The sequence below is a fragment of the Solanum dulcamara genome, chromosome 5 (genome assembly GCF_947179165.1).
Source record: "Solanum dulcamara chromosome 5, daSolDulc1.2, whole genome shotgun sequence".
Taxonomy (NCBI): domain Eukaryota; kingdom Viridiplantae; phylum Streptophyta; class Magnoliopsida; order Solanales; family Solanaceae; genus Solanum; species Solanum dulcamara.
Window position 1 is genome coordinate 76,593,832 of NC_077241.1, and position 11,317 is coordinate 76,605,148.

Consider the following 11,317-nt stretch of genomic DNA (forward strand, 5'->3'; position numbering starts at 1 on the left):
ATTTGTCTTAGTCCTTCATCCAGGACTCAGATGTTTAGACACTGTTATTTTCATTAATGAATTCATTTTGGGAGTGTTCCCCTTTCTTATATTGATTTTGGTTAGAATTTTGGTATGGACGACTTTCAGTTCCTAGGATGTGTTTACTTCCGCATATTTTGGGTTGATAACTAGATGGTTTTTGAGTTTATGGGAACTCAGCAGTTATTTCTTGATTTAAACTTGCCTCCGTATCTTTAGTAATTTTGAAGATACAAATTAAGAGTTTTCTACCGTATACATATATCTAAAATTTTCTAATTAAGAGTTTTCTACCATATATTGAGGAAGATACACCTAGATACATGTAATTTTGCTACCAGATACACTAAAATAGGGAGAGAGGCGAGCGAAATAGTCATGTATCCCATATACATGCGAATCACACTATATACATAGGAGAGTGGCGAGCGAGATGGGAAGGGGGGGGCGAGGGAGGGGAGCGAGATTTGTTTATATATTCCAGATACATGCGAATCCACTTGGATACAGTGTATCTAGAATAAATTACACCTAATTTTGACCCCATTTACCCCGAGATATATGTATATGGACGTATCTAAACGTACCAAAATCTGATAAGATTCATAATATTACAAATTAGAGTGTATCTAAATAATTAGCTCCTAAACTAGTGAGATTTTCGTAAGTTTCCCTTTTTAACGAGGAAGTCTTTGACAACTTAAAACCCAAACTTTTGAAAGACTAAAATAGTGGTTTAACATTTGATTAGATTGTATAAAAGTAGTTAAAAACTATAACTTATTCTTCAATAAATAACTGAGATTTATTATTTTAGTACCTGTACTGGTAGCTAGAAATTTAGAACCACCTTTATTCCAACTATCAAAGCTAACATTTCTATTATATAATGCATAATGGTTACTAGATTATTATTATTATTTTTGGAAAATTATGTTGGAGTATTAACTATTATCCAAAAAAATAGATGTGACTTTGTATAATTTGGGTGACATTATAAAAATGTTAGCTAAGTTGATTAGTAGAGAAGATTATAGCATTCAACTTCTTTGATAGATTTTTTTAAAAAACATTATGTTATATTAATATCAAATTGTTCCATTTTGTTTTTTCTTTTAAAAGCTAACATTCATTAAATTTAAAAGATGAATATAAAAAAATACCCCCATTTGGATTCAGTAAAAATATTAAAAGAAGATAATATTTTTTTAAAAAATAAATGAAACTTTGGATTTTTGTTTTGGATGCACTTAAAGAACATCTCATCTTTGAAACTAATGGTAGGATACTTTATGAAGATCGTTAAAAATAGCTTTATGACTCAATTATCTAAATTAATAATTGTCACTATTTTTTACTAAATGAAAATCATTTACACTTTCTAATTTTGTTTTAAAAATCAAATTCTTCCCTCAACTTTGAGTAATAAACTCTCCCCTCTTTATTCAAATTTACTTTTATAAATGCAAATTTTATCCTTATATTACTAACCTTCATCTTTTTTCTTCTTTTAAATTATGATATTTTTTGTTTCTTTAAACCGATGTAACAACTTTTCTATAGAAAAATAAATATTACTTTCGAGATTAAAAAAAAGTGAGACATAAACTAGTTAAGTATATAAATTAATGATATTTTATAATAAAATAAATGAGCAAAATAATAATAAAATATTAATAATAATCAAAACTCCAATTTGAGATGTAAAAAAGGTGAGAAACACTAGTAGAGTATATACAAGTTAATGATGATGTATTATAATGCAAGTTGATATGCACAAAATCTGAAAATATTTCCTTTTAAAAAAAATAGTGGCATTTCTTTCTTTTTTTAATTGATGTAACATATTTTCTATAGAAAAATAAATATCATTTTTTGAGATGAAAAAAAGTGAGAAATATAATTGAGTATATAAGCTAATGACGTTCTATGATGAAATCAATGAGCAAAATTAAAATATAATTTTATTAATAATAATACAATAAATTCAAGACCAAAAAAAACAAAAAAAATTTAGTAGAATATATAAATTAATGACGTTTTATAATACAATTTAGTATGCACAAAATCTGAAAATACACTCCATAAAATGAAAAGGCATGAATTAAAGTGACAGGTATGACAATGTGAACATATATCTGAAAATACATTTTTTTTAAAAGGAGGAATAATAGTAAAATTAATATAAGAGTTTGACTAATGTGAACATATATATTCACAAAATCTGAAAATTCAACAAAGGAAATAAAATTAATAAGAGATGTAAACATATATTTAATAAGTATGGATTCTATATGTGGTTAGTAGATTGTAGCCTCCCTATAAAGGCTGAAGCTCCGTCACCATTTGAGTCATCACCAAAAATGGAGAAAATAGTAATTCTTTTTGTTTTTGGTTTTCTTTTTCTTTGTCAATCTATGGCCGTTAGAATGAAATATCCTCCTTGCCTAAATTGCGATTGCACTGGTAATCGTTGCAGAAAACCAGGAGAAACAATCTCATATGAGTGGCCAGAATTACTAGGAGTTGAGATCACTAAAGCTAAAGTCATAATAGAAAATACCAATCCTAATGTTACTGCAGTGCCGCTAGCGGATACTGGTTGTATTCGTATATTCGACGTATGTTGTAATCGTGTATGGCTTTGCCCCGATGAAAAAGGCCTTGTTAACGAAATACCAATAGTTGGATAATAAACGTCGTTAGAAGGATGAGTCAATATATATATATATCTTTATTTGAAAATGATTGCTAGTTAAATGGAACATTAATTGCCATCTTCTTGTTTAAGCTATATATCCTATAAGCAACAAGAAATGTGAAATTTTATCCTGGTAATTTGTAATTTTATCTTATAAGATCCTTTGTTCCATTTTGTTTATTACTCTTTCTCTTTTTCCATTTTGAATTTTGTTTATCGCTCTTTTCTTAAGAAAATAACAATTTTATTTGAAAACAATATGTAGTATATTTGGAAACGATATGTTGTAAAGTGATAGAGTCGTATAATAAAAGTAATTTTACATTCAGTATCGAAAAATACACATTGAAGGATAACACTCCCGATAAAAATAACTTTAAATTTAATAAAATTCTAGAACTCAAATTAAAGAAAGATAATAATTTAACCAAGCTTTTTGTTATTTTTATCCTCTCAAAAAGTGACAAATGATTGGAGCTCAAATCTGTTTTGAAATGAATTGTTCCAAATGTTTATTGAAATTCTTGTTCTTTCATGGTTCCATATAAAAAATCAGTACAAATATAAATTAGATGTCCAACAAGATGTTTCTATATAATTTCTTGAAAGGTTTTCCCTACAATTAGCTCTTTTTTTCAAATTAACAATTCCTGTATTTAAAGCAAAATAAATTAAATTGTCAAGCTAAATCTCTTAGGAAAATTTAAAATTGTAATGAATCAACCCGTTAATTCTCAATTCTTTAGCTAAGAAACCTGACCGCTTAATTCGAAAGACGAGAATAAGCTCGAGGAGCGGGGGATCAAAATCATAAATCCATCGATCGAGAAAAATAAGAAAAAGAATAAGATATAGCACGTGACAAACACATGAGCAGACCAAACCTCCATGTGTCAAGCAACTGTAGGATCCTAAAATTCTGGTGTTAAACCACAGGAAAACTAACGTGGCAGATAACATCAATAACTCAAATTACACTGAGAAAAGAAAAGATTTTATTATCGTATAGGATCAGGTGGAATGAATAAGATTGTTTCCTTTTTAATAGCTTTTAAGTTCGAATCACGAGTATTGATTTTTTTTGAATAGCGAGCTCTTCCACATGAATGGGGTCATTTGTAATGCGAATCAATATTAATCAAATTCTAATAAAGGTATCGGACATCAGACTAAAAAAGTGCTTCCACACAAATGGAGCCATTTGCAATGCAAATCAATATTAATCAAATTCTAATAAAGGTATCGGACATGGACCGAAAAAAAAAAAATTATTGACGAAGTTTAACTAAAGTACGGAAAAAAATTATTTCCCTCCACACATTAACCTTATCTTGAATTCCTCTCATTTGTTGCCACTCTTTCCCCTCACCTCTCCACCATAACCTTAACATTCAAGATTTTTCCCACAATGCATCCAATTTTTCTTCTTTTTACTTCCTTTAATTTTCTTCACATTTCCTGCCACCTCTATTACGAATGGCCTCCAAACTTGGCTTCAGTATAACAAGTTCTAGACTTTTTCATGCCCCTTTTAAAAGACCAATCTTTTCTGCTTCTTTACCTGCTGGTTCTTCACCAAGGCTCCCATTGATCCCTTTTGGTGCCAGTAGAAAGTTGTCTATTAGAAGAAAGTTGTTGATTCTTTCCCCTAAGGCCACTGCTGACCAGCCAGGTTAGGGATTTAAAGTTTTCATCTTTGGTTTTATTTATTGTGAATTATGGATGATTTTGATGGGTTTCTTTAGTTTATTGTAGGGAAGGTGGTAAAAGATTTGATTTTTATCCACCATTATACTTTGGGGTTCAGTCATACCCTTTGAGAATTTGGTAATTGTTAGTAAATGGTTGTATTTGTCATTGATCTCAATGGAGCTTCAACTCTAACTTAAAGTGTAATAGAAATTAATTTTAAGCCATAGTGAAAGGTGAAGGGGTAATTTTGGACCTTTTTACTGAAATATCTTGAAATGTGAAATTCATTCAGTTCATCTTGGAGCTTTGTTTAAGTCTAAGTGCAAATACAAGATTATTTTCTAACAGCAAGGATATGGTTCGCGCAAGTATAACGAAGGGTAAAGTAGGATATTTCATGTAGTATGGGGGAAGTTTGGACCTTCTCCCTTTCTTTTATTTCTTCTGAGTTGATGATTGTCTTGAAGGATTGTTCAGTTGGTAGATGTTTCGAATTGTTTAGGGAATCTTGGATTCAAAACAAGTTAAAATACTTTAGCTTTTATAGATGGTAGTCTTGTAATCACCTGTATGATGATGATATGATATGAGCTTAAAGGAAGAAGAGGGGATTCATATAGACATTCCCAACTTATTTGGGACTGAGGCTTAGTCGTTGTTATTATCGTAGAATCACAGTAAGGTGTGGATTAGCCTAGCATGTGAAGTAAATGTATCGCATTGCAAAGAAAAGGGATGATGTAATTATAACTAAAAGTAGACTTTTCTCAAGAATTACTTTTATTTACTTGCCGTCAGAAAAAGAGCATTTCAATAGACTAACTCTAACATGTTCTCTCAGAGTGAAGAATTTCAACACATCTACTTCCATGCCAATTTTTGTTTCAGTACAAGGGAGTATTGGCGAAGATGAGAAATTCTGGTTCTCTCTTTCATAGTGAAACTGTTGGGTTTAATTGATGATAGGTTGAATGGGAAATTGAGGGAAAAAGAAGTGGAGAAAATTAATGATATGTTCTCTCTTATTTTATTAAATAAGCTTTGGTCCCACATAGGTGGTGGAAATGAAAAGTCTCCTATTTAAAAATAGAAGCACTCCTTCATGTTGCTAAAGGATCAAGAAGAGGGTCTCCCCTCGCGCCATCGTCGTCGTCGCTCGCTCGCTCGGCTTCGGCTTCGGCTTTGGATTTGGTCAATTGATAATCTTTTTGGACCAAATTTTCTTTAAATTTTTAATTAATCTCCGTTTTTTCCAACGGATTTTTGAAAGGTTGCAACCTTGTCCGAAAAGTTGCAAACCTTCTCAACAGGCAAACCTTTTCCCAACAGGTGCCTTTTCTTAAAAGGTATAAACAGTCTATATATATCTGTTAATCCTCAGAATGTTCTATACGAAATTCTGAACATACCATTTTCTTCTTCTTCTTTCTGCACTTCCTAAAATCGTGTGATATATATCCTTCAAGTGGTTCGCAGTCATCAAAGATTTGCAGTACCTCTACTTTAGTGAGTAAATCGTTCTATCCTGGGAGGAAACATTCCAAAACCTCGGGTACTTTGAGGGGAATAATTTCCTTAAGGACACACTGTGCATTCAGTGGGCTCGATTCTGTTTCTGCATTAATTTTCCAGATTCTGTATTTTATTACCTTTACTTGTTGTTACTGGTTTTAATATTTACAATACAGTTTACTAACAGAAACACTATGCAAGTAACATTAACCAGGTTCGAAGTGGATGCCTGATCACCAGTTTCTAGGTTATTGAGATAGCTAACACGGAAAGTATATATGCTAACAGGATTAATGAGTCACCAAATAAGCATATACAGCTATGACCTACCATGTGAACTTGCTTACGTTGCCGGTCCTAAGACCAAATAAAGGAAGAGGGTTACAACAGGCAGCCAGTCAGTGTAAAACTAGTCAATTTATGATGAATTTTGATAATATAGAATATTAAAAACAGACTAGGGGTTCCATCACATCGCCACTTAGATGTGAGGAGTTTAAGTTGAGTGAAATGGTCAGTGAGGATTCATATAGTTGATGCCAACTTCTTTTTGGACTGAGAAGTAGTAGTTGTTGTAGTCACCAATCTTAATAACTTTAGAAAGGTGTCTAGGTATTCCAGCGTTTATGAAATGATGTAGGCCAAGAAAGACGGCAGTTATTAGGCAGAATAACAGATTCAACTCCCTGTTGAGTAAGTCTGGTCAATTGCATTAAAGCCAGACTTTTTAGTAGCAAGATTATGTCAATTGAGAGAATGTAAGGGAGCTTGCAAAAGTTAATGCCGTTTAGTCTTCCAGACTACTCAAATAGATTTAACAAGCTTCTGCTGCACCTCAGAAAAGTAACCTTTTTCTGAGTTGAGGCAAGGCTGCTGCAAAGAAAAGTGATTCACTGTCAACTACCTTACTAACAGGAGTAAAAGAACTCTATGATAGTACCTAAACATGTTCAAGAAGGTGTTGCTACTTATCTTGCCATAGTATCTCTTCTATATTCATAGCCACAAAAACTAAAATCCTTTATTGCACCTTCAACTGTAGATTCATCAGGGTCTTCAACCACTTCCTCTTTTTCTTGGGTTCAGTATGTCATTTTAAATACAAAGAAACAACAGAACAGTGGTGAGACAACGAAAGGGATTAACAAAGAGGAGGTCAATGTCAACTATTAACGAAGGGTTGATCATAGAAACTGAAATATTCTTCTATCTACGTTTCTTTTCCTTTTTCATTATTTTTTGGATCTTATCCAAATTCCCCATTTCATGGTTGCCCATACCATATCATGTTCATATTTCATTTATTTTTTTTGCTTTCAGGTCAGGTCAAAGAAGATGAGGCTGAGGACACCAAAATTTTGCAGTATTGTAGTCTTGACAGGAAAGAAAAGAAATCCATGGGGGAAATGGAACAAGAGTTTCTTCAAGCACTACAAGTAATGAAGCAAATATTATCTATTCATTCCCTGGATTTTTTTTATTTTCATGATGATTGAGGCTTGTGCATGGGGTTTATCTTACCACTTTTGATTGTTTTTCTTCATTGCTTATTTTGGTTCCCCTTTCTAATGAACCTAATGGCTTTGTCTTGGTTGTGTACCACAGTCATTCTACTATGAAGGAAAGGCCATAATGTCGAATGAGGAATTTGATAACCTCAAGGAAGAACTAATGTGGGAAGGGAGCAGCGTTGTCATGCTAAGTATAGAACAATTTCATTTAATCATATAAACTCTTACAATATAGTCTTTGTATGCCTTCAATATGGGCCCTTGACGTCAATTTCTCTCAATGTAGGTGGCGATGAACAGAGATTTTTGGAAGCTTCTATGGCTTATGTATCTGGGAATCCAATTTTGACAGATCAAGAGTTCGACAAGCTGAAGTTGAAGCTGAAGGTGCTTGCCCATTGGTCAATCATATTCTTATAGTAGTTTTTAATATATAATACAACAGAAAAGTATTAGCTTGGTACTGAATGTTATTATAAAATATCCCTTTACTTTACTTGCAAAAACAAATACACCAGAAAAACAAGTGCAAAGTAGTTTTTATTATGAATTAAAGTGACTGATTACACTGTATAAGCTCAGGTTTCGGAATATCAAGAATTATCTGGTACTTTCTTTAGGTATCGGGTTGTTTTTAAGTTTGGCCAGCAACTAATATGAGATTTTTCCATTGTCACAATAAAGGCTATTCTTCTATTTATCATCCTGGTGAAAATGGACATACAAAATATTCGTTGCCACTATTCTTTTTTGTTCTCTTATTCATTTTCTTTTTAAAAATATCTCATTCTTATGCTGTTTTCAATTTTTTTTTTTGTATCCCTTAATTTCTAGATGGATGGCAGTGATATTGTGGTTGAGGGTCCACGATGCAGTCTCCGTAGTAGAAAGGTTTGTCCCATCACTTTTTCCATTTGCACTATAAGTACATGCTACATTTTTGCCATTGTGTATCTTCTTAATATGCCTTTGATAGAAGTTACTTGCTGCAGGTTTACAGTGACCTTTATGTTGATTACCTGAAGATGTTTTTGCTAAATGTTCCTGCCGCTGTTGTTGCGCTTGGATTGTGAGTAGCATTTCTTTTTCTCTCAATACTTCGACTTCACAATCACGTTGTTTGCATAATTTCAAACAACACAAAATTTTGGTCCATTTCTAAAAATTATAGCAACATTAGAGAGTGTAAAGGTCGGTTCTTTCTTGCTTTTGTGTTTATAATATCAAATAGAAATTTTAATTTTTGGAAACGGGATAACAACTTGAGACAGTGAAAGAAAAGAAGAAACACAGACATCTTTACGCTTCATGTAAAAAATGGAAAGGCAACAAAATAGCACCATTTGTTTTGTGTTCTTAGATCATAAAGCAACAACCCCAATTTTCTTTAATGCGGTTTATTTGGCTGCTGTATTACAGGTTTTTCTTCCTTGATGATTTGACAGGATTTGAGATTACCTATCTTTTGGAGGTAAATATATCTTATTCTCTTTCCTGGTTCTTCACTTTTTGTTCCTAGTCAAAGTGATTAATTGCAGAATATTCTGCAATAACTTGGTTAAAAAGTTGGGAATGTTCATTAGCTTTAGCAAAGTGACAAGAAGTTTGAAGATCTCAATGCATGAAACAATACTAACATGCGAGGTGATTCCAGATGGATTTGAAATAACATAGAAGAATGTCTCTGAATAGTTTAATCGAGGCAATATATGGTATGTTAGGAGTTCAAACTAGTTTCTCAAAAGAATTTGAAGTACAAGTGGTTTTTGTAATTACACCTAATCTTTATGAGAGGCGTTAATAATTACTAAACTTCCATGCAAAATCTGCAAATGCGTCAATGTTGATTAACCTTAGGTTCTTCCATATGACTACAAGTGATCTTCATTGTTCTGCATTAACCAATTTTCGTAATTTAGTCACCGTTGCATATGCATGCTAAGGAAAACGATGTAATTTATACCTGTCTTTGTGACACAGGGTGCCAGTTTCGATATCACGTGTTTGTGAACCATAAGATCATATCATGGCAAGCCTATTTTATGACAAGAAACTCATATGCACATTTTGGAAATTAGAACTCAACTAGTTCCTTATCTGTGTTTCTGCTCGTCTTGATGCACTGTCTATACATGTTTCTGCTCAATGATTCTTTGGGAAAACTAACTGTGATCATTTTCCTTTCTCTCAAAAACTAAAAGATACACTATGATCGTTTCTTTTGCAGCTTCCGGAGCCATTCAGTTTCATTTTCGTGTGGTTTGCCGCTTTGCCCTCCATACTGTGGTTATCCTTTACAATTACAAACGTTATCATTAAAGATTTTCTTATCTTAAAGGTATAAAAGTTCATAAGCTTTCTGTATGATGATGTAAAGGTTGTCTATTTGAAATTGATGCTCGATAAACTTAAATTTCAGGGCCCCTGTCCGAATTGTGGAACAGAAAACACTTCTTTCTTTGGTACCATATTATCTATATCTAGTGGAGGTAAATCCAACCAAGTGAAATGCACAAAGTAAGTCCAAAAATGTCGACGTCTTCTAAGGTTATTTTATCATCATTCTCTAGTTGATTTTCTCCATAGGCTAACCATTGATATAATTTTCTCAGTTGTGGTACGGAGATGGTCTATGATTCAGCCACACGCTTAATCACATTGCCGGAAGGAAGTAGCGCATGAAATCTAGGTACCTATGCGATTTTATTGTTGCTTAAGGAAGAAACAAAAGACACTTACGTAAAGAAAATGAACTTTGGACCTAACTCAACATAAAGAAGAGATGCTTATTTTAGTGAAATTTTCGCCCATTGTCCCTTTTCCGGACAATTTTTAGTAAATGACTCTCTTTTTATCTCTCTTGCAACTTATAGAACTGAAAATCTTATGAGAAAACATTACATCTTGTAATATTGCAAACGTTTATGAAAGTGTAATGTTTCATCTGTAAGGGGAGCAATTGCAAGCATTAGACGTGAGTCTAACATTGTCCGGAAGAGTAGTTTTTCAAGGACTATATTTGCACAACTTTTTAAAAAAAAAAAAAAAAAACAGGAAAAAAGATGTAAATGGTGGCCTTGAAAAGGAACATTTGCCTAAATTGGCTTTTATTACATGTATAGAATGATGCTTTTTTGTGGAGACTTTCTTTTGATCCTAGGGCCTATAGGAATAGCCTCTCTAACCCAATAAAGGTAGTTGTTGTTGTTGTGTAACTAACAACTTTACTTGTAAATGCAGGGTGATATGTGTGTGAGACATCTGCAAAGAGATTGCACTAACACCAATTTGCATGGGAGGGAGATCATATCAATATGTACATGATGAGAGCAATATGTAAAAATTAAAAACCATTTCTTATGTTAAAATGGTGGATACTTTGTAATTTGCAGTGTGTCAATATGTAGTTAAAATAATGTATGTATATACCATAGGCTAAAAATTTAACAAATTTTATGGAGCGGGAGATCATGAATGTTTTGATTCAGATAATCAAATATCCTGAATAGAGTTGATGCAAGATAGTCAAAACGCGTTTTGAACGCGTAGTCAAAAAAGGAACAAAACGCGTAGTCAAAAAGGGAGGTTCAATACGCGGATTTTACGCGTTTCTAGTTTCCTATAAATAGAAGACCTCTTGTCCTCATTTATCCCATCCCAGAAAGAGAGAGTAAGAATACAAAGAGAGTTATACACCAAGATAAATATTTTAGTCTTGAGTGTCCTCTTTAGTAGTTGTTCCTTTTACAAGAGAGAAGTGTTAATTGTTGTTTTCTCCTTGTATTTGAGAGCTGTGTACTCCATATTTTTATAGTGAGATCCTTCTACCCCGTGGTTTTTCCCTTCTATCAGTTGGAGAGGTTTCCACGTAAAATTCTCG

At 32.6% G+C, this 11,317-nt stretch overlaps 1 protein-coding gene across 1 annotated transcript; it reads left to right on the plus strand.

Moving 5' to 3' along the window:
• The first annotated feature begins 4,110 nt into the window (after positions 1 to 4,110).
• On the plus strand, positions 4,111 to 10,952 carry LOC129889954 (PGR5-like protein 1A, chloroplastic). Its single transcript, XM_055965436.1, has 11 exons — positions 4,111 to 4,394; positions 7,247 to 7,362; positions 7,532 to 7,628; positions 7,724 to 7,824; positions 8,272 to 8,328; positions 8,430 to 8,506; positions 8,857 to 8,908; positions 9,665 to 9,775; positions 9,857 to 9,954; positions 10,050 to 10,126; positions 10,678 to 10,952. The coding sequence occupies exons 1-10, from the start codon at positions 4,199 to 4,201 to the stop codon at positions 10,117 to 10,119; spliced, it is 975 nt and encodes a 324-aa protein (XP_055821411.1). The 5' UTR covers positions 4,111 to 4,198; the 3' UTR covers positions 10,120 to 10,126; positions 10,678 to 10,952.
• The last annotated feature ends 365 nt before the right edge of the window (positions 10,953 to 11,317 follow it).

Coding starts and splice junctions, on each gene's coding strand:
- LOC129889954 (XM_055965436.1), top strand. CDS start 4,199: ATGGCCTCCAAACTTGGCTTCAGTATAACAAGTTCTAGACTTTTTCAT. Junction 7,629..7,723: donor GAGCAGCGTTGTCATGCTAA/GTATAGAACAAT, acceptor CTCTCAATGTAG/GTGGCGATGAACAGAGATTT. Junction 9,776..9,856: donor AAGATTTTCTTATCTTAAAG/GTATAAAAGTTC, acceptor CTTAAATTTCAG/GGCCCCTGTCCGAATTGTGG.